Genomic DNA, 27,548 nt, shown 5'->3' with positions numbered 1-27,548 from the left:
AAAAAGAACAAAAAGGCAGACTGAATCCCTGCAAGTCTGTAGGTTCTGTTACAAGCCAGGGAATTGAAACAACTCAGCGGAAACCGAGGCTCGCAAGAGGAAGAGCCCTACTAATGGGCACGTCTGCAAAAACAGAGACAGTCCTGGGTAGCCACAGCAGAGTAGGACCCACACACTTTAAAGAGAAGAGAAACTACAGGCAGCTTGTTTAACCTAATGGTATAACCAATCTGCACTGAAAGGAGCCTAGACAGTAATCACCAATCACAGTGGAACCTAACACCCAGAGCCCAATGCCATTTTGGCTGGCTGGAAGACCTGTACCTGTTTTGACTTGGTAAAAGGTATCGTATGTACAGCAGTGCAGCAAGAGAGTCAGACTGTTTCACGAGAACCCCAGCATCAGTGCATGCCACAGCACAAAGATTGCAAACCATTTTACTCTCCTTCAGTTTGGAGGCTGCTCCAGAAATGCAAAGGCAAAGGAGTAAAAATAACTTGCACGCTTAAATCCCAAGGTATGCATTGTCAACTGAGCTGTAACGGGTGTATGTCTTCCAAGGATGGGGTATCTAGCTTGTGCCAGCGAAGTCTAAGAGCATGGCCGTTCAGTGATTAAAAAAAAAATTAATAAAAGCAATCTCATACAAATTATTAATTGCTTAAAATAAAGGGAATAGCCAGATTTCCTTACCTGGAAATTCAAAAGACGAAAGGTTTGGCTCAATTTCCATCATTCTTCTATCTTGTAAATAACTTCAAGCATTGATGGCTTCCCAAACAAGACGCTGCTTTATGCTGTTTTTTGTTTTGTTTGCTTTTAAAGAATATTCATGCTTTCATAAGAGTTATGGAGTAAAAGCTACCATTCCCCTCTAAGAAGAGGAATTCTAAGAATGCAGAAAAGATGCAAGACTCAAAACAGTTAGAGTAAGGCACCATAAAAAGGGCTGGCCTGGATGACAGGGGTCTTGCACTGGGTATTGACACCAGCTGGGAACCCCAGCCACTTCTTGAGTGAATTTGCAACAACAGATCTGGTTTGCAACACATCCTGTTGGAGATCTTCTATGGGCAGAGCTTTGGGTCTCTGTCCTAACATTTTCCCTGTTATGGACTGTAACAGCTACTGGAAGAGGGAGGGATTGAGAGAATGGATCCTTCTTCTTTCTCTGTGATTCCTTCCCCTAGCCAACCTAATGATCTGGCCCTATGGAAAAGCTAGAAATCACACAACAATCCCTTGTACTACTGTTCTCAACTCCATTGATGAGGTGGGTCAGAAACCACTGACAGAAACAAAACCTGGGGACCACATTACTTTTTTTGAGTTAGTAAAGCTTGTCACTTCACTTGACAGGCTCATCTGCAGGGAATTTAGAGTCTTTTAAACAGAAAGCAGACAAACAGATTTTTATGCCCTTCCCTGATCACCTCCCAGTGCCTGCCTGGCTGTGGCTGCAATGCTTCTCCAGCCTAGCAGCAGGCCCACGTGATGCTTGCTTTTAAGAACGCCTCTGCGTTCCTTTATGAAATGTAGCCCAGAGCCCAGCTGGCTGCAAGGTGAGCTCATGGAGATGTCAGGGGTTTCCAAGAGGGTCTCTGCAGCCACCTGGGCTTCCACTTGAGCCTGTGGTAGGATATGGCAGGTCCTCATGAGCCCAGGGGCAGATCTCTACATACTCATAGCAGCTGAGCAGGCTGTGAGTTATCACTTCAGCTCACACAAACCATGGCACCATGACAAACTGTGACTAAAGGCAAGTGTGGTAGGACAGGATGCTTGCTTCCAGCCTCAGTGCCCCTCCAGACTACTACTGCAACACAGCTGCTCTGAGGACACAGTCTGTCTTCTGCAGTACTTTCAGAAAGTATTAAGTCATCTGGACAGCTAACATCTGCACGGGATGTGTACCTAACCACTCAGTGATTTATAAGATCATTAACATGAAAACGCACACTCATACTGCTGTTAATTCAGATGTGGGAATTGCCCAAGAACAGCCATCAAGATGTAACACTGCAAGAGCATAAGAACTCCAAGGTGATGGAGGACAACCAGCTTTTTCAGGACAACTTGTCCACCCCATGCTTAACGAGGAGACACCTTTTACCAAGTCAAGGCAGCAACAGCAGCTGTGTAATAATATACATGGGAATCTTAATTAGAAAGTTATATTTAGTGTGGCTGCCCCTCTGAGGCCCTGCTGCTCTGTGGCTAGGCCTGGAAAGAAATGCCCTTAATTAACTTCAGTTCTCAGCATTGTACAGATGAACAGATGCATTAAGAATTTTTGCCTTCCTCTAAAGCTTCCTGTGTTGCTCACATTACATTGACCTAAAGGACTGCTGGGTTTGTTACCAGCGTGACTATTGCTAAGATAAGATAATGATTTTCATCCAGGGAAGAATTAGGCTGACAAGTACAAAGCCTCCTGTACTTTGTACAAGCACTCTAAGGTTGTGAGACTAAGGAGTCTCTAGCTGATGTCGCGCTGATCCCAAATTATCTTTCTGAAGAAAGAGGAGATAAATTAAGCCAGGAAAACGAACATACAAACACACCAAGGAAATCTCTCTTATGTATACACACAAAACCAGCCAGAGCTCCCTCCCAAGAGCCAGAGAAAGCAGCATGGTCAAAGAAAAACCCAGTGCCTGTCTGCGGGACCACCAGCTTGGCAATTCTCAGGCTACAAAGTCTTGTGACGGAGGGGCTCTGTGCTCCCTAGGCTCTGTATCAGGCTCTAGTAGCACAAAGACAATACAAAACAACACAATACAACACAACACGACACAACACAAATAATTATTTCATGATCTCCACGACAGTGTTTACATCATTCCTCTTGTACCCCCATCCATTGCAGAACCGGAGGCTCTCGCCAAGACATGAGCTGCTTGTCGAAACGCAACTCTCCTTGCACAGCCTGGGCATCATCTACTTCACCCACTACACTTGGTGCAACAAGAGTGATGGGCAACAGGGACTGGGGAGAGGGCAGAAAGAGAGGGACTCACCTCGTGTAAGATTTCTGTTGATGGTCTCCTGGGACATACTATGTAGCCGCTTCATGTAATCCTCACTGTACCAGACCCGTAGCTTCTCCCCAGGCCGGATGTCACGGCAGGCACGGAAGTAAATCCTCTCACTGTGCTGGAAGGCCATCAGGTTCTGCTCCCTCTCCTCCCGGGAGATGATCACGTACCTGAGGGTGAGGTGACAAGGGAGGCATGAAGCACAAACTTCTACAGCCCCCCTTGCACCAGGATGATAACCACGATGATACCAGAATGACCTTAAGAAAGAGCCATCGACACAGCCAGACTGGAAAGCATGGAGTTATAAGTAATGATGTGCAAACTGCCAGAGATACAGGACAACGAGCATGGACACCTAGGGAACACCAAACCAGTGAGTCCATTTCTGCTGGGAAAGGGACAACAACAACGTACATCCAACCTGAAGGAGCATCTCTGCCAGTCACAGAGACACAGCCTCTCAATGGTAGAAGCTTCTTTGCCTAGTGATGGAAGCATGGATTTCTGGATTCCCTACCATCACTTCACATCCCAGGCCTCCCTTGTTCTCAGGGACATCCTGAATATGGCCAGGCTTTTCTGCCAGTCTCTTCTCCAGGCATCATCTTTCTTTCTAGGAGAATCCCTATTTCCTTGCTTCTGTCCTCTTGGACAAGCAAAACTGAGATACTCAGGAGAGAGAGACACATCCAATGTGCACAGGGGTATTCACTGGTAGTCCAAAAGGAAATCAAGGAAGTGCCAGTACTGGAAGGTTTTGTACTCGGACATTCAGCCCTGCAAGCCTGGGGAAATCCTAACTGCCTGAAACACAGCACTGTACTGTGGGATCTCCCAGCAGTGCTGACAAAAAGATCTCTTTCTGAGCATGGGATTTGTTTTCCCGATTTAAACAAACAAAGTTTCAGCTCAGCAGAAACATAATAATTCACCACTCCAACCAACTTTTCTTCTGTGCACCTTGGTAAGACAAGCAACTACAAGCAGGATCATATTATTCACCCTTTCACTCCTTGTCTTCTTGTTAGCAGAAATGAAAAGGCTTGGTAATAACAGCATCAGCTGCTGCCATGCACAGGTTGGTAACAATTGTCTGGGACTAGAAGACCTAAGAGCAGATCTAACTGGTTCACAGCTGAAAACTGTTTCCTCTCTTATCCCACTTGCCTCAGTTATTTTGCACTTCCTGTTGCAGCAACACTAATGGAGGTGAGCACTATGCTGCTACTGGTTCTTGCCCAAAAATTCCCTCCTAGCTCATGAGTATTTCTTTGGCTTAAGGAAGCTGTCAATAATTCCTTGAATGCTTCCTCATTTTCTGGCTGCAAGCATGCACAGATAAAGGCACTAACCCTTTGTGCATGTGATCATGCTAACTTACACATAAGGTCACAAGCTCGGTCAAACTTCCTGCAAAACAGAAAACGCACTGGCAATGTCTCAGACTGCCCATGGCTCCAGCAGTTCCAGTTTTAATGCTAAGCAACTGTGCGTGTGCCTGCAATCAGCTGCGATTTTCCCATGTTTGTTACTAGGATGCTCTGCTATCTTCAGCAGTTAAGCAGCTAGCTCAGACACTGCCAAAATAGGCCAAGCACTGACTTTTATTAATGCTTCTTTTTTTTTATCACAAAACCAAAGAACCTTTAGACCACCAGTTTGTGCATTTGAGAAGGAACTGGAGCAGTCTGGTGGGAAGGAGGTCCTACCACGGCACTCAGCTGCTGTTCCAGGCTGGCATTTCTGCTGTTACTCACTACTCTGCTAAAGCTGTGCTGGGCATTCAGATGGCCCTACTGCAGCACCTTCGAGATGCAGTCATTTGCCGCAGTCAATCTGATGCTCTGCCGCACGGGCGATCCTCAAAGATGCTCTCCGCAGTACCAGCAAAATGCCAGGCTGCTTTCTAGTGACAGCCAAGGAGAAACCCTGCAGCTGCTCCGCATCCCTCTGCTGCCCAACCCCTGCAGCCCCCACTGCCTGCAGGCAGCACGTCACCCAGCCATGTGCTCCAACCTCCTGCCCAACAGCCACTGGCACTGGAAACCTCATCAGGAGAGAGCCCTTAGCTGACAGTTGCTGAATAATCTGGCCTTTCCTGCATTTCTGCAGCACTGCTGGCAGCTGGGAACTGGTTCTGAGACAGGAAGGTATGTATCTGCAATGCTTTCCTGAGGTAATGTGAATGCGGATGAGATCATCCACATATAAAAACTATCCTCCCACCAACGCTGCCCAGCCCTGACTCCAGTTAGCCCTACAGGCACAAATTACACAGGTTAGGAAGAATTGTGACAAATACAAATGCCACCTGTCAGGCTAACATGCTGCATGGTGCTGCTGCGCATCACGGGTTTGGGAGCGTTCTTTTAGACAGAGGGAGCTCATCCAAAACCCAGAGCTCGCTCAGTGAGGCAAGGACACAAGCTGCCTGCTGAGGAGAGCCCCGGCCCAACGCTCACAGCACCGAGGCAAGAAGCCACCTTGGTTCAGACACCTGAGAGAGGCATGGCACCTCTAGGACAGAGAGTGTCATGAGAAACCCTGATCCCTGCAGAAGCCGGGATGGGACCACTGCTGGGGCAGGCCCAGCCATCCAGAGATGCTAACAGGTCACTTCGTCCGCCCTGAGGCATAAACCTCCCAGCACCAGGATGGACCAAGCCCATGGCAAGGCTTGAGCGCAATGAGGACTCTGCCCAGGCTGCTCAGGACGAGCCGTGTGACAGTCCTGGCACCAAAGGAGAGCAGCTATAAGCTCCTGCTTGCTGCTGCAAGGCTTGGACCAACCCCATGACTCCTTGCTCTGCAGGACCACTCTTCTTACAGCCTCTCTAGCTCATCGCTCTTTTCTAAGCCACGGCTCTCTCAGGAAACCAGTTTGCCAGATTTTGGGTTAGTCCAGTGAGCATGCTCAAAAAAACCATCCAAGTGTTTTCTAGCAGACAGGGCACATTTTTCCCCAGCCTCAGCAGCAAGGGAACAGGAACAGCAAGGAGAGATGGTGAGGAGCAAAGGGAGACTTCCCACAGCCAGGGGCTCAGGCCTCTGCCCCTCTCCCCACAATTTGCACCGTGCCTTCCCCTTCCCTGCTGGCTCATCCTTTGGCCAGCTCCAGCAATGCTCTGCTGACATCCTGCCAGCACAGAGCACCACCAGCAAAAGGCCACAGGCCTTTCCAAAATAGAGGTGGGGAGCATCTCTGCACAGGGAGGTGCTGCAGGAGAGCTGCTAGAGGCCCACGGAGTGCCACCGCACCACTCCCACCTTGGCTCTCTGATGCTGAGCACTCCTGAGGAGATTCATCAGCTGCGACAGGTATGATCCAGAGTGACTCGATGCATGTTCAGACCAAAATTTGCTGAGAGAAACAAACAACTCAACAACAGCTGTGTTAAAAGTGTTAAATATTTATTGTAATCTTAACAAAAATACTTCGAGAATTTTTCAGCATGGACAAGGCATGGGGATAGTGGGGCTGAGCACAGCAGTTTGCTTTGACACGAGCACTTACTTCAACAGCCAGTTAACATGCTGTGTACAGACGTAAATATCCTTTGCAAGCCAGTACAGAAAAGCCACTCCACTGAGGGGTCTACACAGGGCAGGCAATAGGTCTCCCGATCTGGGCCAATCTGTAACAGTCCACAGATGAAACTGGGGGAGAACTCAGTCTTCAATCCCCCCCTCTGGGGGGGCTGTACTGACGGCTGCAGTTCCTGTGCCAAGACAACAGATTCTCCCTCTAAAGGCATTTGTGCAGGCAAACTGATGGCAGCGATGATGCCAACAGCACCCCTAACTCCCCCACGTGCTCAGCACTGCAGGGAGCCTCCTCCTCTGCTGACCTGAGGGTTCCTGCATGGGATCCCCACCAGACAACATCAAAGGAGCTAATCGTATCAAGCACATTCACGGGAGAACATCAGAAGGGATCAATTATTATAAAAATATAAAATACTATCTCTGATACATAGCAGCAGCACTGTAATGACTCAGAAAGCCTTTAAAACATATCACCATTTTTCAGTTCTCTGTGATTCGTATTATTAGATCTACTTCTAGCATTTTCCCCAGCATTCCCTTCAAGAGACTGTGTTTGCAGAATACAAACAGTACAAGAGAAGTAAAAGGATGTCCTCACAGGAAGGTAAGTGCCCTGCTCTGGCACCGGCACTACAAGGAGCTTCCTCTGTATGAAACCAAAGTGGGCCATTCCTCAGAAGAAAGGCGGGTTTTCTCTTTACTAGAGCTCTACTTCCTTGAGCAAGGGCCTTTTACCACACCACTAAAAATAAATTACTTGAGCTAGGACTACAGAACAATTAAAAAGAAAAAAAGAAAAGCACATCAAGAATGTCTGACATAGGAGACATACAGTCACCAGAAAAGCTAGTGCACTATGCTTTCAAAGGACAGGCCAAACAGACTAATGAAGATGATCCCCCAAGAACACATATGACATCCTTCTGCTACTCTGCGCTGCCCATGTTCAGCTCCTGCTGAAACTAATACAGCTTTTTGATCAAGTCTATAGCTCACATGCAGAACGACAATGGGCATTCACATTGACTTGAATAGTTTTCTGCATCCCATCTGTACCTGCAACGGGACAGCCCAGAGAGCAGTGGTGTGCTGTGTGTAGGTACCACCTTGACCCTCTTCCCTGCTGGGGCGTGACATGATAATGGTCCAGACTTATTCAGAGATGGGGCAGCACAGTAGGTACAGATGTGCAAATCAAGCAGAGAACAGTCATGCTGTAAAAAGAGCTGCCAAATACATTATCCCCATCTGAGGTGACATTATTAAAGCCTACTTTCAGAACTGGGATTGTACATGGAAACATCATGCAGCACTAAAGCAATTAAAATGTTTCAGCAGTTCTTTCTTGCATATGTATGGGGATAGAAAGCAGTAGAAAGCCAAAATGTTCAAGACATTAAACTATATAGCTGGGAATTTAGATGTAAACTTTGCACAATCGGAGACCACAGCACAGATTCCATCCCAAGTAATACTGAGCAAATCCAAAGCAACTGTACTGAAGTCAACAGAGTTATAACGACACAAATTGTTCTCGAGGGCAGAAGCAAGCCCTGTATCTTCCCTTATTTCCATGCAGTCTCTTACACTTTATGGAGGGAGAGGTCGTTCAAAACTGAAGATTACAACATGAAAGAAAATAATATGATACAATTCTGTTTAAGAGCCATCACACTGCGGAATAATTGTATTTTAACTTCAATTGTGAAAGGCAGACGGAATTTTCACACAGACTGGAGGAGAAAGAGATTAAACTCTTTTCTTTAAATGCATGTGGTAATACAGCATCCAGGCACATGCCAGAGCAGCCCTTCTCAGCAGCCTAATGCCACACAGAGCTCGGATCTTTTCACCTGTCATTCTGATGGCAGAAAGATCTCTCAGCATTGTGCTTTCTTCCCTTCCCTGCATATGTTCTGCTTTTACATACCTTTCCCCAAACCTATGCCTAACAGTCACAGTAAGCCCTGAATTGCCCATTATTGCTGAGCACAAGATAAAAATAATGAGCAAGAAATCTTTAGAGCTGCAAAGGATGCATCCATTAGTTAAGACCCTGCACTGTGCATATTGTAATTTGCAGGAAGATGATGGGAAGGCAGTAGTAGGGTCAATCTGTGGGTTGATAGCAAAGGGAGTTCTCTAGGATGCTGCCTCAGTACATCATGTTTTGCAGGCACAAAAAGAGATCAAGATAATGATTCCTACTGCACCTCTTAGCTTAGTAAGCATTTAAAGCATGGGGAAAATAGTGAAATCTTCTAGTCTCTATGAATAGGAAGATGCCCTACATCCCAAGCTCCGTAAGGTCTGAGATTCCTCTTTGTCATTGCAGAGGGACAGCCATATAATTTAGCTGTTGTAATTCACAGTGCTTTGTTAGACATTAGCAGGGAGATAGATGAGTTGGGGTTGGCTGTTAACCTCCCCCACATAGTTCTAACGCACATGGAGAGGCCATGTGAGCATGCAGCAGCTCTGGACAGGGCAACCTTCTTTACTTTATATGAAGCAGACTAAATATGGTGTTTTCTCTTTCGTGACCTGGTAGTCCGTGCAGGAGGAGTCTGTTTTGGAGGCAGGTGGTTAGACTCTGCACCGGGCTCAGGGGGTGGTTTTGAGCAAGCTGCTTGCAGAAGAGGCCCCCATGTGACACTAGGGTTCTGTGTCCTATGAAAACTCTGGACCCCATCATGGATTTCTGATAGGGTCTGGCACATTTGGCCAACCTGACTGGTGAGGTTGGTCATCTTCTGACCAATGACATGCATGCTTTCTGCCATGTCTCTGTGAATAGCCACCAGCTCCTGGCAGAATTGCCTGAACAGGTCTGTTTGTTGCAGGTGGGAATGAAGAAGCTGGCGATCAAAGCTGGAGAGAGGCGGGCTCCGTGTCCGGGGATGTGAGGATCTGCAGGACGAGGAGGTGCGTGGTGAAGGACGGTGCAGTTCCTGTCTTTGGCTTACAGCTTCTGAGTGCTCCGACGAGGAAGAGGTGTGGAGGAAGGAGGGCTCGGAGAGCTGGCTGATTTCTACACTAGCCCTCTGCAGCGATGAGGAGCGGTGCTCCTGAGAAGTGCCTGGCATGTCCTCATCTTCGTCAGCTTAAACAGAAGAGGAAGCATGAATCATTAATGTGAAACCCCTCACAACTCTGTTTCAAGGTATCACAAAGCACACGAAAAAAAGTGTTCCCCCATCCCTGCTGCCTGTAGCTCATAGTGAGTAATTCAACATGCACTTGCTGCAATGTTGGCAGCTGGTTGACAAGCCTAGACACAAGAGGCCTGAAGAGCAGGCGAACTCAGCCAACAGAGAAGGAACCCAAGCTGCCATGGTATCCTGTACATAACATTACTCATTACTAGAAGATAAGTCAATTTCAGACAGTAGCAATGACTCACTTTCCCCAAAACCACAACTAGCTAGAACACTCCAGTATTTTGGAGAGACAAAAGTTCCTGGCCATCAGTCCAGCCCCAGGACATCCCTGACACATTTTGTCCCTTATGCAGAATCCCTGCACCCATATTGTTTCTTACATCCTCATCACCAAGAAAGACACCGACACAGAACACACTGCTCACAAAGACTTTACTGCAAGGCGACCATGTAGCTTGCCACCACCGAGTATGGTAACCAAACAGACAGGCACAGAAGCAACCAGGCTAGTACTTGATGAAAAATGAAAAGCAAAGCGAAATATCACTGGAAATTTCTCATTAGACTAATAAATATCTAGTGATTTGCCAGTTGGTGAGAGCAGGCATGCCAAGCATAAGAAAAGATATTTCTCAGTTACAACTGCACCCTACCTGCTTGCTCAAGGTGTATTAATTTTACCTCTGAAAGAGAGCAGTTGGCTTCCAAGATAGATATAAAGAATGACCAAGAACCACTTACCACTACTTGAAAGATTTTTCTCTTTGCATTCCTACTAACATTGCTACATCAGATATAAGTTAAGATCTAATGTGGTAGGACAGTGCTATCCATGAAGGATTAGTTGCCTTACTTCAAAGAAGTTATCCCCTCCTTCTCTACTGTGTATCCCTAAAAGCTCACAGACCAAGAAATTCCACCTCCAGAGAAGAAAACCGTATGTATGCAACTGGGGAAAGACTGAAAAAAATCAGTTTGTGGTTCAGCACTGGAAGGTGTCCAAGAGTTGTGGTGTAAGAATATTAACTTAGAAAGCAGGGACAGTAGTTTCTTAAAAAAGAGTCGAGAAGGGAGCCATTATTGTCTACTTTTTTCAGCAGCACTTGCACTGAGCCTTCAGATCGCTAGTAAGAAACCACTAGTGGCCTGGCTTCAGAGAACAAATGTTGATGGTCACTGAGCTAGACCCAAGAGCCCTCCTGGAAGATAGCTACCATGCAGTGATTCACTAGTGATATGCAGTGGCTCACAGCTTGAGAGCATTGCTACTTTAAGGCGGTACATGCAAGATGAAGAAATCCTAATCCTTCACAAATACTCTTTCACACACCGGAGGCAGTTGCTCTTCAACTACTGTTGTTCTCTGACTCTAGAATTAGTTCAGGCTTATGACTTGTTAAGAAAGTGGAATCCAGCATCTACCCTTAGAAGACAGAATGGAAAAGAACTAGATAATCAGATAAAGAAGATGACCTCAACTTTCCTTCAATCCATCTCATCATCCCATAATGATCAGAGAAGTCAAGGCTGCCTTGAAACAAAACACTGCAGCACAACCTGGCTTGACAGGCAACCCAGCACCTCACAAAACACACAGTGCTCTTCCAGTGTCAAACTGAGATAGGCAAGCATAAGACAAAGAGGTGTTAAGGCAATGATACTTACAGCTTGTTGATGGGCTGCCAACCACATCCAGATCCGCTCTCCGGAAGCCGCGCACGTGGTGTGATGAATGCAGCGCTGACTTGATAGCTCTCTCATGGGCGGTCAGGACGATGGCCGAGGGCCGCCCCTTGCTGCTGGGGCTAGAAAGGGATCTCTGCATGAATGCCAGTTTGTCCTTGGTCCTTCTCTTCATGTCGTCCCATCTGTGTTTAATGTCTTTTACAGACCTGGGGACCTGGCTGACTGATGTGATCTGCCTGGCTATGTCTTCCCAGATCTTGTCCCTGTCAGCATGGGACAGACGCACTGTCTCCCTCCCAAACAGCATGGCTTCATTTCGGGTCACCTCTGTGACCAAGATGTCCAGTTCTTCTTTGGAAAACTTGGGCTTCCTCTTTCGTTCAGCCATGTTCCTTGAGTTGAACATCCCACAAAGCACAATTGGGTAAAAGGAAATCAGCACAAAGCATCCCCCTCCATCCAACAACTTGACCAGTGCTGCACTTGGGCAGAGGAGTTAGGTGGGATCCAGCTCCCCCCCCACACCTGCAACAACCTGTTTTCTCTCAATCATACCACGAAAAGGTAGCCACTTTGTTTTTAAGAAGCAACTTTCAAGCTTAAAAAAAACCAACAACAAACAACAACAAAAAACAAACACCAAGCGAGACTAGTGTGAAAAAGCCTTCCCAGCTTTACAGTTAAAATGAAATTTTACACTTAGCCTGATGCTGTAGCATACATATGAGGATTTCCGTACTGCCTCATTATCAGTTGCTGCAGTTTGTGTACAGAAATAAAGCAAGAGGACTTTCAATTGAATTAATGAATTAGCTTCTAAGGTGACATTGCTTGAAAACAGGTTTCTGAGGAAATATAAAGGTTTGAAACGTACCTTACTGTTCTGCCTGGCAGAACATGCAAGGCAAACTTACACCACCCTTTCTATTAAACCTCACAGAATCTCATGCAGAGGCTACACTAAATTGGATTTTTTTTCCAGGGTAGGGAGATCTTAAGCAGATTCATAGGCAATTTCTGTAATTTGTTCATCCTAAGAAAAGTCTCTTCTTCAGCACTGTGTACTGAGCTTTCAACATTTGTCTGCTTCATAGCGAGCTTTTATTTTTACCAGAAATGGTTGCCATTTCCTATTGTTCCCAAAAGGAATGAGGCCACCCACTTGCTTTTCTTGGCCAGGCTTCGCTGTCATTGCTGCTGATGGGAGCCTGTGCCTAGCTTCTGGTGCTTTAAGAGAACAATGCGTAGCCTCAGTTTACTGAGAAGAAAGAGCAGCCACTCTGAGAATGAACAATTTTGTTCTTTTTTTTTTTTTTTTGGGGGGGGGGGGGGGGGGGGGGCAACAGGGAGAGGGCTGAGCAGTGTTAATTTTTCCAGTCACAGCCAAAGGAAACTTAAAAACAAAAAACAAAATTTTAGTCCTAAATATTGCTTTTTATGGGGGGCAGGAAGGGGGAAGAGCAGATCTATTCCCTATGGAAGGATGAAACAGACCATGTGAATATGCTGCTCTATATAGAAACAAAATGGGATTATGGACAGAAGAGTAATCCACAGCTTTGGCAACGAAAACCTGTGTATAAGTATGCAATGCAGCACTGAAAAGATCAGGCAGCCATGGACAAGCTGGGCCATGAAGAAATCCTAGAGCCTGCCTAGTGATGGAAGCAAGGACTTCTGGATTCCCTACCATCACTTCAAGCTGTGTATCAGTTTCTCCATATGCTAAGCTTTCTCTTTATGGTCCCGAATTAAATGAAAGCAATGATGCTGTTGTTAGTATTATTGTCATCTCAGGAGAAAAAATTCCCACTAGGATAGCTCAGACTTCCTCCTCCAAGAAAGTACACTTAATCCTAAAATCCTGGCTGGATGTCCTGTCTCTGACAGCCAAGCTTCAGCAACCCCAAAATACTTTCTGCAAAGCTGGTACAAGCCAAAGGCCTGAACAGTTTTCCCACCCGTCCCACACTGGTGATGGCCCTGCTGGAACCTCCCACCTTTCAGCGCTGCCATGGCTCAGCAGAAGAGAAGTGGTTTGGGGCTCACTCATGTGAAAGGCACACTTGAGGACTGCAGACTAAGAGACCTACTGAAAGGCAAAGCAACTTGTCAGCCATCATCCTAGTTTTTCCTTCACGCTGGTATGCTTCAGTTTAATGACTCTCACTGCTGTGTCCTCCATCAGGATGAGTCTCAGAAGCTTGGTTAAAGCTGAAACACCAGTAGGAAATGCTGTCCAAACTCAGGACAGAGCTTCATTTTGGTGGAACTTCATTTATTTAGGGACAGAAGGAGCATTTAGGGAAGATGGTAATACACCAACAGCAAGCCAGCAAAGCACTTGGTACGCTGATCTTAAGACAAAAGTTCTAAAGGAAAAGGGAGTTCTCCCAGCTGAACACTGGAAGAGGGCGAAAAAGCTCTGAAATATCGAGCAAGGGAATGTTTACTGTTTGATTTTTGCCATACCCAGTAAAACTAGGCTTCACGTGTATTCTCTTTAAGTACCCACAACTGCACAGAACCATTAACACTTCATGCAGTAGAAACAACCCCCCACTGACAAGCTGTTCTAGTGAAAAGGAGTAACAATATTTTGCAAAGTGTCCCTTGGTAGAGAAGAGCCTGCAGAACATAATTCACTCTGGAGTTGCTCAGACCCTTCTGATGAGATCAGGAAATCCATGCTCTCTCTACCCTGCTGAATCCATGGCTGCTGTCACCAGCACAGCTGCACCGATGGAGAATTTTTGCCCCTTTTTGCTCTTCCCAGACAGGGTATCCCATCAAACACATTCAGCACAACCTGCGGCAGACTCAGCTATTCAGATTTCAGGGCTTCCCCTCCTTTGGTCCAGCAGGACGTCAAAACTATTTAAGACAAATGCAAGTATTGCAACAGCAAACTAGCCACACAAAGAGTTCTGGCCACTTTTAATCATGAATTCAATTAATGTTAGCTTCCCAGTGGGAATATTAACCTCCTCCTCCTAAAAATGCAGACAGTATTACTGCATTCTCTCACTGATCTTTGTCCCTTCATGCACTTCCCCTAGCATGCAAGTTCTCACCAGAAGCAGTCACTGTTAGCTGCAGGCACCTCTATGGGGATACTGAGTGGGTTTTGCCAGGCTCCAGAGGAGGCCCAACTGTAGGGCTGTGAATTTACACCTCAGCCCAGGTCAATCTGAAAGCGCAAGACTGTACAACTAACAAACCAAACGTGAAGCTGTAAACTACATTAACAGTGGGCACTTAATGTTTACTCTATAAAAGCATTGAAAAACTCTACTTTTCTTTGCCTCTAAGAAGCAAGCATGTGATTTCTTCAGAGCCCTGGGAAAAGAAATTTACAGTGATTACATCCTGCAGCGCTTTAGATTCCATTTGCACTGCGTAACTTTCAGTCTCTAACACCTAAGAACCTTCTATCAAGTGGAGAAAATTAACAGAGACCAGACACGAAGCTCAACAAAATGACTCGTGCATAGGCTGGTGGCTTTCGTTCCTCCTGAGGACACAGTCACAGTGACTGCAGTATATGTAAGTATGCATATGTATACAAAATACGTATTTTTTGAAGAGGTCTTGCAAAATCAAGAGAGCAGCTCATTGCTTAAGAATCTATCGACACAAGTTCATCCTGTTTTGAGCAGGCTAATCTCCAGAGGTTCCTTCCAAGCTCTATTACTCAACGTAGATCAACATGCAAATGTCTCCATCATAAGGAGATAGAGGAAGATACACAAAACAATCTTGTTCCCCACAGCCATTTTTTCACTGTGTTTGGAGTGAGAAGGAGACTGAGAGGAAGGCAAAGGACAAAGAGATGAAGAAGTCTTGCACTAACCTTTTCACAGGGGCTGAGGGAGAGGATGAATTTGAACTCTGCCAGAAACCTGAGAACTGAGACAGTCACATGTAAGGATAGAGAGACTATATATACCAAAATCAGCCTGGAAACTCCACACGAGGCACAGCACTCCAACAATTTGTTTAGGCACTACCAGTTGGCAGACACTTCCTATCCTGCCCCTCAGACTGGGCAAAGTGATACAAACACAGGGGAGGAGTGTTTCCTGGATTTTCTTTTCTTAGTGTCTTTCAGTTTCTGGTCAGATTTTTTTTTTTTTTTTTAAACAGTAATACCCCCGTCAGCCAAGTAACAGAATTTCCTCAGAAGCAACCAGGAGCAACAGCTGATGGGTTTTGTCCAAGAAAGCAACAATTTTGTCTGAGGTTAGCCGTGATTTGTGGTGTTTGGTCACTGAGTCCCCAGAAACAAAATGCCAGAGGAAGAGGTTTACACACATCCCTGCAGTTCAAAGCCATGGAGTTTTGTACAGTAGTAGAAACAGCAGTGCTTTACGCTAGACAAAGGATTATTCTAGTGCCAGTGGCCAGATTAGGAGAACATGCTCTCAGCATCGGGATTCTCTCGACTGACTGACTGAAGAGGGAAAGGGCAAGAGGATGTTACCATTGCTACGCCATCTGCTATGCTTTGTACTCCTTCCTTCCCTCCACTGCCCTGGGTAAACTTAAAACAGCAAGTGCTGTGGTATACAAATTGTTCTCAGAGGGAACATGAAAATGGACTCAGATGTGGTAGTCAAACAACAAAAACAATAGCCAGATCTACAAGAAGAGAGAGGAGTCAGACCAAGCTCCCCTCCCCGTGCCATACCCACCTACCCAGAGGGTGAGTAGATCTGCTTTGCAAAGCACTCCATCTGTGAGTGATGGCAAAGAGCATCATCTGAAAAACAAAAAGAGCGCTGTCTACAGCGTCCTGCAAGTACGATTTCTGTGGGTAATCTCTGTGACACATAACGTCTTCGCACAGGATATTGAGGGCATCTCTGTTTGAAAGCTGGTAACACACAAAAGCAATGATTTTTGAGGACTGGTATCTTCGCTTCTACTGTCAGTCAGACTCCAAGTAATACTGCTACTAGAAGCATTTTTCAACAGTAAAACCAGAAAGATCAGTAAGGTTGGTATTGCCTGCACACGTCCTCCTAGACACACTTCCCTGGAAGAGCTGCAAACACCCCCTTAACTCCCCCTACCCTTTTCAAAACTTCAACCTCCTTCCTTTTCAAGGCTATAAAAAATGGCCCAGATCACACTTATCTTAAGATATAATCATGGAAAATACATGTGTAAGCAAGAACATTCTGTTCTTTGGTGCTGGGTCCATGAGTAGTGCCCGAATAAATCCTGATATCAAACTGACATTGGTGGTACTAGAAAGAACAGTTAATCATACATTTTTGCTTTCCAAAACTGTTTTCCTCCAGTTTCACTGTCATCCAGACCACAAAAAGAATATAATCAAAGCAGAAAAATCTCACTGATTTCTGAAGTTCCTTCTTTATTCATGTCCCCTTACCTAACTGTCCCCTGTACAGCCGCTTTTTTTTGGAGCAACAACTCCAGTCTCAGCACAGGACTAAGGGTTTCTCTCATCCAGCAGTGAACAACTCTAATGGCTGAAATACTTACAGAAAAATCAGATCATTTGCTAAACCTCACAAGCATACCTGTTAGAACAGCTGCTATCAATGCACAGACTCAAATGGAGCAAGAGTTGGTGTAACCAGCTTTCATCAGCTACTTTGGTCTTGCATGTACCTGTATTTCATGCCCATAATGACTGACAACTGAAATTCTCAGGCATCTGGGCCAACGAGCTATTTAACTCCCACACTAACTTCATCTTGTAAAAAATGCCTTCTTGACAACAGCTGCTTCCAAGATTCAATGCCTAAAAGCAGGATTGGTCCAAATGTGGGATGGACCACAGTATGCAGCAACGTCCCATTCCTGTGACTCACCACATGCACAAGGACACTTCAGAGCTTTGCCTCTCCTTCAAGAGGCTGCAGAAGTGACCTACATATGCAGATACTTGAAGCACTGCATTGTTTTTCAGACATTTTCTCTTACCACTGCAGTCAACAAACCAGTGCCAGCTGCACTCCTGGTTCAATACTGCTATTTGGGTCCTGCTTTCTCGAGTCCCTGGGCCAGCAGAGGGAGCGCAAGCACACTCGTGATTCCTGCATTAGGAGCTGCAGCAACTCACTCCATGTTTCTCATAACACAGCAGAGCTGACATTACCAATGACAGTCACTATAGACAACTGTTTCAAGTGAAGCTCAGAACGGGAAAAAGCGCACCTCTTTCAATGTCTCAGACAGAAAAGGACAAAAACCCCTAACAGAATAAATTACTTCAGGGATTATATGAAACATTTTGCAAAAATTTGAACATAAAGTAAGGAAAAAAAATGGAGTGAGATCTGCCAGCATTTGTAAGGGTATATAAGGATAAATAGGCTTGTCTGTCATTTGTCCTCATTCCAGAAAATAGCCACCCTCTATACACATCCTTGTTTTAGTTCCTGTCATTGAAACTGACTCCGAAGGGGTTCTCAACACAGCAAATGCTGAAAGAACACAAGCAAAATCTCTATGGAAGTGGCTGTGTTGTTCCGGTTTGTTTTTCTGTTACACAAAACAAGGAGTGTTTGATGGCCTCTCTCTGGAAAACAAAGCCCCAGAAGGGTAGATAGAAGAGAACTGGACTCACCTCATCCAGTTTGCTTTGGTTTCATCTGTCCCATCAATGGATTTGTAGCGGTTGTTCTTGTCAACTATCTGCAGAATAGAACAGATGCAGCATGTAAACTGGCTGGTTCCAACAGAAGGAAGTCTTCGATTTTCAGATCTGCTTTACTTCCAGCCTCAATTCAGACCATGAAACAATGCCATGAATCCAAGCTTGCCTAGTCCTATAGACTGCTGCACTGGATATTTGTGTGGAAGCTACTCTGAACTAAGAGATTCTCATGTACAAATATCTGTAACGCAGCACTATGGATGCAGCTGACAAAATAGCTAAGTCCTCAGATACAAAAGATTAAACTCCCTTTCAGGGCAGAGCTGACATACACATTTATTTTACAGACACAAGAGTGTGAGCAGCATTTCATACTAGAAGCTCTCATTTTTTTTCCAACGTAGAATTCAAGTCCCACATCCTATTTCTGACAATAATTAGCACCTGTTGATCTAGTAGTATCTCTGCCTCACAGGTTAACAGAAGCCTGTAGTACTAGAGTAAAAAAGATGGTGTTTGGTGCATGTAGATCAGTTCCTGACAAATTGGGAGAGCTGCATCTACTCTTTCCTGGCCCCTTGGGCCTTGCTCAAGCTGAATGGGAGGGATGCTGAAGGCTCAAGAGAGAGCTCTGCAATCTTTAGATATGATCTTTCCTCTATCCACAAAGTGATGATCAGAGTGGAGGTTGTACTGGATGAATCTTTGAGACTGAGTGGGGATGAAAGAACATGGTGAGAGGGAGAGGAGAAGCAAGCTCTGCCTCCTACAGTTGGTGTCATGACATCTGATCTCCTTTTGCTTATCTATACCCTGAAGCCAATAATCATTATGGCAGGCTGATCTTTGCTTATTGCCCACATGGGTCAGCAAGAGGAGCTTCAGGGAAGGAGGAAGATGGCTAAGTTCTGGCTCTGTGAGCCAATAAGTCCCAGCTCTGGGCTGGAAAGTCACTTCTTTAGGGAGACAGCTCACTTACCAGCCACGAGAAGAATCCTGCAGACTTGTCCTGGCTAGAGATCTGCCCCTCGTACGGCCCGAAGATATGACCTTTGGGGATCACCTCGTTCATACAGCGCACATCGTTCTCCCCACTGGGCTCTTTCACCACCTCTATGCCAGGTGGGATGGTCAGTGCTGCCCGGTCAGGAATGCCAACAGGCACTGGCGTGTCAGAGACGAACACAGGGGGGCCGTGGTTGGGGCACTCATCCACAAAGTACTCCTGGCAGGACTCGCAGACTGTAGGAGGGAGGGGAGCAGGGGTTAGGTCAGGCAGACGTGACACCCACTCTAGCTTGTACAGCACGTGGTACTGAGGTCAGCTCACCTCAGTTTCCCATTCTATCCCCAGCTCAGCCAAGGCCACAGAAACTGGAGGGGCTGGCCCCCTACCCCAGAGCTGTAATCCCAGTCACCACGTAGACTTGCCACTTGTTTCATCACATGCCTCTCAGCAACTGCTCTGCCCCAGCTTATACCTCTCCAACCCAAACCTGCGTGCTCTAACAAAAAAACAGCTCTTTTTCTCCTCAGGCAAGCACCACTGGTGAACACTGATTTACCACTGACGGCTCCATGTACAGCGAAACCCATTCACTGTCTGCAAAGTCAGAGCAGCGAGATTGTTGCTGATCACACACCGGAGGGGAATGAAAACCAATGTCCCTGAAGACAAACACCCTCATGCTAGGTCCTTCATCCTGCTTTGGAAACAGGAGATGGCATTCCTAATCAAATGTGTCTTCTTCAGAGAGCAGGCACATTTGTCCCTGTCTTTCTCCTTCCCTGCTTCCTGCCCCAAGACAACAGGTTGCTAATTAGGGAAGCCTGAACTCTATACAAACAGAGGCACTACTGTTCTCACACTAACAATACACTTACACCAGAAATCCACTTGCTGGAAACTCTTGGTCATGATCAAATCCCGTTTCCCTTTCAATTTCTTGGGCTCCACATCCATGGACTGTGGATCGGGCCTTCCAGAGCTGGGGAGAAAACAACAGAAAGACAACTTTAACCTACCAAAACCTGAGAAACCAAAGAGAGGAACAGAGAAAATGAGGCCATGGGGGCTGAACAACTCTTAGTCCTCACACATGCAGCAGATAAATGATTCAATTGCCACCTAAGCTGCCAAAAGCCAGTACTCGAGATGCCTTATGGCTAAAGCCTACAGGAGTTTGTGGCTTCAGCTAGAACACCTCCGTGCATGACAGGCAGCTGGCCCACCTACCCACTAGATACAAGCAGAGATTCCCACCAGCAGAAAGGCTCCTTTGCTCTACTACAGCCCCAGAAAGCATTGGCCAAAGGCAAGGCATGGCTCTCCACACAAGCCAGCACCACAAGGCCGGATGAACTGAACTAGAGCACACAGCAGACATGTGCCTAGCAAATGAGAGGGTGACCATCCCTGCCACACACCTTATCTTACTAGTGAGAGTTTTAGCAACTTTGCGAAGTTCAAGTATATCCCGAGGGGAGGAAGAGAGAAGAGGGAAGAGTGCATCTGACTAAAGCTCAGCTGCCTACCAAGGCTGTCCATACTCCTGGTCCCGGCGTGGAGAGCAGGCCTCTGTTTTTATCGTCACCATCTCTCCTAAGGAAACCTGGGTCTGGTTCAAACAGTCATTCAAGTTTTCACTCATGTTCTGAAAAAGAAGAAAGGAAGGGAGGAGAAAAGTGAGTGGCTAGGAAATCACGACCTTTCCCTTTCAGACAAATATCCAGCCAGCAGCCCACCCCACAGCACCAAGAACAGCCATCAGGCCAGTGCCAAGGCATCTTCACGCACACGTAGGTGGAAACTCCTTCCTGCCATGAGAAGGAAACAGCAGTTCAGTTGCAGGTCAGGTGAAGAAAGTGAGACACTGTGGAGCAACCTGAGGCACAGGGAATGCAAAGCATGCTCTACAGAAAATGTTACACATGGAATTTAAGACTTATGGATGGGTTGTGTTACTGAAATGCTGAGCACGATTATTTCAGAGCAAGTCTTTGCAGACAGTCTGCCAAGAAGGGAGAATACAAATGGCAGCGTGAACCAGGCCTGTCTACAAATCTAACGCATGCCAGTGTCCTTCTCCCTTTCTCCTCTTTTGCTGCACATGCACAGCACCCAAAAGAGGGGCTGCAGCAGCTTAACCACTGCCTTCTGTCAACAAAGCCAGTGGAAGAGCCCATCTCCATTATGACTTGGCTCTGGATACCCTTAAAGTTGTGTTAATGGGCCACAAATCCCTGAGGGCAGGAATTCTCTTATGCCACACAGGCTTGTGGAAGACTGAGCACCATGGAAATCTGGTCTGCACTTGCACACTGTTTACAAGAAGAAGGAAGTCTACTCCCAGCCTTTGCAGCTCTTCTTTGTGCTAGGGGAATAAATGATTAATTTTTTCAGCCCAACTTCTCACATGCCAACCCACAGTCTGAAAGACCTTTATCACGTGTATCAAGGAAGTACCGGTTAACGTTCATACAGCACTCTGAAAGCAATGCCTCAAGGTAAGTACAACCAGATAGATGCAAACACGTGCACTTTTAAAAGACCACTTTACGTGATATCCAACACAAGATACGTTTTCTTTTAGAATTACTACAGACAGAAGAAAAGCGGTGGAAGCGCCTCAGGATTTCAGCAGGGTGAGCCCCTCATCTGCATTCTCCAGCATGAGAGCAAGGCCTTCCGGTCCTGCCTCCGCTGGAACTACAGGCAGAGGCTACTGGCTTTCCTCAAGGAGAAGCAACCATCTTCCCAAGAAGTCTGCAGAAAAGCAGCTCAGAAGGAAAAAAAAGCAGCAGCTGCATGTATGTCTATGCGGGGCGCTGCTTAAAGAACAAAAATAAATGGATGCTGCCCCACAGCTGGTAGCTGTGAGGCCTGTGTTGGCACAGGACAGGCGGATGCTGGCAGTGGTGCAGGCATTCTGCAGTGAACGCTGCTGGAATAAAAGCCTGGAGGACAGGGCATATGGAACTTAAACGCCCACAAAGCCCAAGGCTCTTTAGTAGGAAGAGCTGCAGACATATGTCCCTGTGAACAGACAATGGCTTCCTCTTCCTTGAGGGATTCCTGCATTATGAAGCAAGAGGGACCCCAGGGCTGTGCAGCCTGACCTCCTGCGTAACGTAGGCTGCGGCACTTCCTGGAGTAAATTCCTGGTTAAACTACAGCATACCTCCAAGATGAGCGGGGGAAAAAAATAAATAAATCTAGTGTTGATTTTATAAATGGAAGTTCCCATTCTACTGTACAACATACTTCCCACCCCTTCATTCTCATGGTCCTCCCTGAACTCACTCCAACTTATCAACTACATTCCTGACAGCCGTGTTCCTGCACGGGCTGAAGCAGTACTTTGCACCAAGACACCACCCTCCCTGCTCAAGACGTCCATGTTTGTGTCCAAGTCCCATATTTACTTTCTGGCCACCATGCCCAGCTGGAATTTTATGCCTGGCAAAACACCTCGCTGCTCTAAGAGTCCTGATCCTGCAAAGCTGCCAGGCGACCACCCCTACTACCCACTTTCCTGGCTGTCCCACTGAACATACCACGTTCACCTAGCCGACTGTTTTCTTACCCAGTAAAAATAAGATCCCAGGCTTACTTGTTTCTTTTCACCATTTGTGATTCTCCCAGACTTTGTGTTGACCACAAAGATCATCAAAATTAACTTTGTGTCTTTCAAAGACACTGATAAACTTGTTAATTAATGTTGAGTCAAAAAAATGAATCTCAGCAGACACTGCTAGCGATACACCCGAACACGCATGGATCCCTTCTTGTTGTCACCCTGCAACCTTTCACTTAGCAGGGTTTTCACTCGTCCAGTGTGACACACTGGATCATTCTAGCTACGTATTCCAACAACCTGTGGCACAATTTCCATGCACTAAAGACTTAAGGCATACCAACACATTTACTGTTATTGAGCAAAACCACAGCAACGTTACAATAAATAAATAAATAAATAAAAAATCACACTATGTTTGAAAATACCTATTTTTCAAAAATCTATACAGACAAATCATTACAACTGATGTCCCCTTTAACCATACCAAGTCCCTATCATTATTATATTGTTTTACAGGTATCTCGCTCCAACAACAGGAAACCTACATCAGATAAAAGGTAACCTAATATCTCAGTTTGGCCAGAGAAAACTTGGTATTAGCTTACTTATTTATGACTTCATTGCTAGCATAGAACATTTTTTCAGTCTAACTCATAATGAATATATTAAAAAAATGTTTTTAGCATTTACGGCCCACAGAGAGCTGCTCGGACAGCATTTTAACATCTCTTAATTCAAGCTAGCTGAAACTGTTGTTATTTCTTGAGCTACTGTTACAACAGAGAGCGTTACACTGCTGCTGTAACTGGCTGAGTTAATTGGATGATAATACCAGTCCTCCAGGGAAGATATATTCCCCATTTCTCCAGTTGCAGGTGCCTGTAGATGACCCTGCACTTAGGAATCTTCTAGATCCTGATGCATGTAAAGCTATTGTTATTTTTTCTTAATTTTACTGCCCACTGTTTCTTCTTTCTTGCCCTTTTCCCCTAGTTTTCCACAACTACAAGATTCTAAGTCACATTCTACACATTTTACATCCTTCCTCTGCTTCATAATTTGGGCGGTTTTTATAGCTGTCTCTGTCTTTATACCTAGAGATGAAGATCCTCTGAAGACTTCAGATAGCAGAGAAGCAGCATGTAAGCATAAGCAGAGCAGGCTCTTCAGTTAGCTGCTGAAGGCATTCCCAGGACACACGTCTCTGCGGTCACCAAGACACTCAGTCCTCCAGATGCCAGCATGCACACAGCTTACTGCAAAATCCCAGCAGAGCATTAGGGAGGTCAATCGCTAGGACAGAGGGATGCTGTGAGGATCCAGGTGCTGCTTGCACATAACAGCAGCTCCTCTGGACAACGTCGTGGCAGGAGGCACAACATCCCTGGGGAGGCCCAGGACAGCAGCGTGGCTGTTGCAAATCCCAACAGACACAGACAGTGCCATACAGTCTCTCCCACTCTCATTACAAAGTAGGCAAGAACCTGTACCATTGTTACACGACACACCTTAAGATCTCCAGTGGCATTATCATCTCGCCAACAATAAAGGAAACAGAAAACACAAGTGCATCTGAGATCTCAATCTCAAATGCGTGAAAAAAGAAAAAAAATCCGAATAGGTTTAAGCATGAACAAACCTGTGAATTCCTGTCCTCAAGAATGCCGCCTTTATCACTGCCCCTCTTGTAGTTACTAGTTAACAGCCACAGACCCTTATCAGCCTGGATCAGGCTCCAAAACAGAGATTTAATTTTACATTTTACTGGCACATTTCCCAGATTTGGACATTCTTGCATGTGAAATAGCCATATAGGAATCCATCCCCTCCTCAGTACACAGCTCATTCCTTCTATTTCTCACTGCTGGCCTTCTAGAGGTCATTGCCTCTTCTTTTAAGACCTTGCACAGCTTGCATAATATTTTAAAGTGCAGGCCCATGCGTAAAGATGGACTTTAATTCATACTCTTTTTCTACAGTCGCATATTATTACCAGAAATAGTAATCAAGAACACTCAGCTACTGACAAGCCAAGGCAGGGAATAAAGCGCTGCATTCAAGGCTTTGAGCTGCCCCCCAACAGCTACCAACAACCTGGGGAGACTGTTTTCCTCTAAGTGCACTCGCTTACCAAGGTCCTTGGCCATGCCAACCATTTCAGGCCACCAAAGTATCAGCTGGCCGCACAGCCCGTGGCCACAGCCAACATACACCCCAAGAGACCCCACTGAATGAGAACCAGACTGTTTTGAGGAGGACCCTGTCCACAGAGAGCCTAACCCTGCACTATGATGGGGAGGTTGCTTCCTGGTCAGCTATTGGCACAGCCTTGGCTTAACGTCCCTCTGCCAAAGTACGATGCTCCTATGGGTGAAGCTGTCCTGTAGCATGGCAGAGCAGTGTCCCAACACAGTGACAGACTGGTGACCTGTCCCCTGCTTGCTGCAAGGCCAGGTGGTGAGCATTGGGCTCTTCCCTAACAGCCGCAAAGTGGGGCTGAATGATACCTTGTGCGGTGGGATGCAAGTTGGGGCACTCACAAATTCAAACTTCACCAGTAAAAATTATAGGACACGGGTGATGTTGGATTTGAGCAGCGTGGGCTGCAAACAGGACATGGCTTAATCGTTGCCAATTACTCCGCTACAGTGAGTAGCCATAAACTCAGCAGAAGTGTGAGACATTTTCCTTCAGTTTTGAATTGTCAAAACACTGACTAAGATCAGGACTACAAGATAACTGGAAACACCACCAATTTTGCTAGAGTTTTCTGAAGAAGTTTTGAGAACATCCTTCAAAACCATGGGACTTTAACCTGTTTTACAGCAGGGAAGGCTGCAAGTTGTCAGGGGTTTCAGTGACCAGCTCAAGACCACCAACTGAGACAGCAGCATTTGTTATCAAAACCTGCCATGATCTACTTCAGGATAGGTAGGTCTTCCTCCTCCTATTTCAGAAGAGGAAGACAGAAAAGAACTTCTCAAATAATCCCTGAGTTAGTCTAAATTAGTCTGTCTTATTGAACTCATGGTGACTTCTAGTCAAGGTGGAAAATGCACTGCTGAATTTACAGGATTTGACACCAAATTCTATATTACAGTCAGTCCAGAGTATTTGTCCTTCGTTGACCCAAGAGTATGAAGCATTATGGATCAACAGAAGGCTCTGCAAACTGGATGATTTGGTGCAACTTCTATACATTAAGCGTTGAGTAAGGATATATTTGCACAGCAGGATGCTGACAAAGTAAAGCTCCCATGCAAACCAAGCCTCTGAAACAGTGCAGCGCACTATGGAGCAAAGACACTCACTGCAACTAGAAGAATACGCAAGAGATTTGTGTTTTTTTAAAAATACATAGAAAATAATTCTCTTAAACTGGAAACTTCTCATTTTTGGTGTATTTGGATCTCTGCATGGATCTCCCAGATTCATGGTTTAAGGACAGAAGGGAGAATTAGGTCAACCTGACTGATCCCCTGCAAGTCACGTGCCCTTACCTTTAGCCTATAAAGCCTATACAAAATCTAGTCTAGCAAGGAAGGGGAAGAGAAGCCAACAGAATTTCATTTCAATTGCTAATTGCTGTCGCTGACAAGTTATGCATGAATCTCTTTAGTTTTGGACACCAGTCAGCAGTTATTTTAAAGTGCTCTGCAACCTCTTGGAATTGACTGAAGCACTCAGCACATTGGGGGGCTGCTTTAAGCAAATGGAAGGAATTACTTTTAGAGTTAATGGCTGTAAGAAACCTCACCATCTTTGGTCAGGACTGCCAGTTGCACTCCTTTGCCTTTGGCTTCCTCAACATAAATACACACCTACATGCATGAAGTTAAACAGGAACAAAAATCCGGTACTAAAACAAGATGCCATTCCACCAGCATTTTTCTCCCCAAGGGCAGAACAAGAACTCCATCAAGTGACAGACATAAGTGTTGTTCCTTAAGGCACTACTGAAAGGTGTTTGGATGGCGATAGTGGTGTTGAACAAAAACATACAGAACTGAGCCCTGAATGTATCCCCATGCAGTGGCTTTGCAGCTTTCCAGCATGTTGCTCTTCTGTGTCACTGTTCCAATTTGCCCTACATTATTTTAAGATGCTGGCATCAGAAAGCCACACTGATGTAAGGCTGAATCTGAAATGAACATGAAGACTACAGACATAAAACTTCCTCCTTGATCCTACTCATTACATCCCTGCCAGCGTGTCCACGCTCACAGCAGTCTTTCTGCTATAACCTGGCACAGAAAGCTTCAGTGAGCTGCCTGACTCCTATGCTCTTGTATGTGACAGTTTCACAGATTAGGTTTAGGTCACCCCTCTCCAAGTTCATAAAACCACTTTCATTCAGACAAGTGGAGTTATCTCAGCAGGTCCACCTACCAGAACTAATTGCATAGCTGTTCTGTCCCTGCAAATAGTTCCAGTTCACCAAACGCATTTCAGCTACCCATTTCACCAATGGTGAGCCACACTTTCCTCTACATCACTGAATAAGTGTCAAACAGAACTGGCTTCTCTCTTGCCCTCACTTGAAGGAAAGAGCCATCAAGTCTACTTCTTTAAAAATGCAGGCTCCGCATATCATATTGCAGAGACTCTTCTGTAATGATCAAGCTCTAGCTTAAAATAGCTCGATTATATGCTCCCCTCATCTAACGTGGCAATGCCAGAGACTTAATCTTTCAGTGGTGAAAAACCACTTTCTACACTCATCTTAATCCACATGGAGCTGATTTATTTGCGTGCTAATACTGCCCTTCAGCTCAGAGCATCCTTCATCCTCACTGTTTATATGGACACTGCACTTTACTTATTGGATGCTCACTCCCTATCAATCACTACCTTTAGCTCCTAAGCCACATGTATTTCACTGGTTTACTCCAGCGTTATATA

General features: G+C 45.7%; 2 protein-coding genes across 9 annotated transcripts in view; both read right to left on the bottom strand.

The window, feature by feature from the left end:
• The window catches only part of PRDM11 (PR/SET domain 11), a 39,990-nt gene that overhangs the window by 5,156 nt on the left and 7,286 nt on the right, over nucleotides 1–27,548 (bottom strand). For 3 of the 8 annotated variants that reach the window (XM_021401335.1, XM_021401338.1, XM_021401336.1), the window contains exons 2-6: nucleotides 20,602–20,720; nucleotides 19,951–20,054; nucleotides 19,046–19,308; nucleotides 18,037–18,104; nucleotides 3,022–3,209 (exon numbers count right to left, since the gene is read on the bottom strand). In XM_021401335.1, the coding sequence (XP_021257010.1) occupies nucleotides 3,022–3,209; nucleotides 18,037–18,104; nucleotides 19,046–19,308; nucleotides 19,951–20,054; nucleotides 20,602–20,717 (739 nt within the window). In that variant the 5' untranslated portion in view covers nucleotides 20,718–20,720. Of the gene's footprint in view, nucleotides 1–694; nucleotides 2,946–3,021; nucleotides 3,210–16,133; nucleotides 16,198–18,036; nucleotides 18,105–19,045; nucleotides 19,309–19,950; nucleotides 20,055–20,601; nucleotides 20,721–23,740; nucleotides 25,098–27,548 lie in introns of those variants that run through there. The other 5 variants (XM_021401337.1, XM_021401339.1, XM_021401340.1 and 2 more) reach the window with 5 other exon arrangements.
• Nucleotides 6,433–16,197, bottom strand: LOC110400954 (myb-related transcription factor, partner of profilin-like). Its single transcript, XM_021401344.1, has 2 exons — nucleotides 11,415–16,197; nucleotides 6,433–9,691 (listed from the first exon to the last, which is right to left on the bottom strand). The coding sequence occupies exons 1-2, from the start codon at nucleotides 11,839–11,841 to the stop codon at nucleotides 9,105–9,107; spliced, it is 1,014 nt and encodes a 337-aa protein (XP_021257019.1). The 5' UTR covers nucleotides 11,842–16,197; the 3' UTR covers nucleotides 6,433–9,104.

Source organism: Numida meleagris, chromosome 6, assembly GCF_002078875.1.
Source record: "Numida meleagris isolate 19003 breed g44 Domestic line chromosome 6, NumMel1.0, whole genome shotgun sequence".
In the NCBI taxonomy this organism is placed as follows: Eukaryota; Metazoa; Chordata; class Aves; order Galliformes; family Numididae; genus Numida; species Numida meleagris.
The sequence above is the reverse complement of the archived record's forward strand: the minus strand, read 5'-3'. Positions and strand labels throughout refer to the sequence as shown.

Bases quoted from the DNA above. Each gene is read 5' to 3' on its own strand.
- LOC110400954 (XM_021401344.1), bottom strand. From the start codon at position 11,841: ATGTTCAACTCAAGGAACATGGCTGAACGAAAGAGGAAGCCCAAGTTT. The intron at 9,692-11,414 runs GTAAGTATCATT...CTTCTGTTTAAG, and splicing joins TGGCAGCCCATCAACAAGCT to CTGACGAAGATGAGGACATG.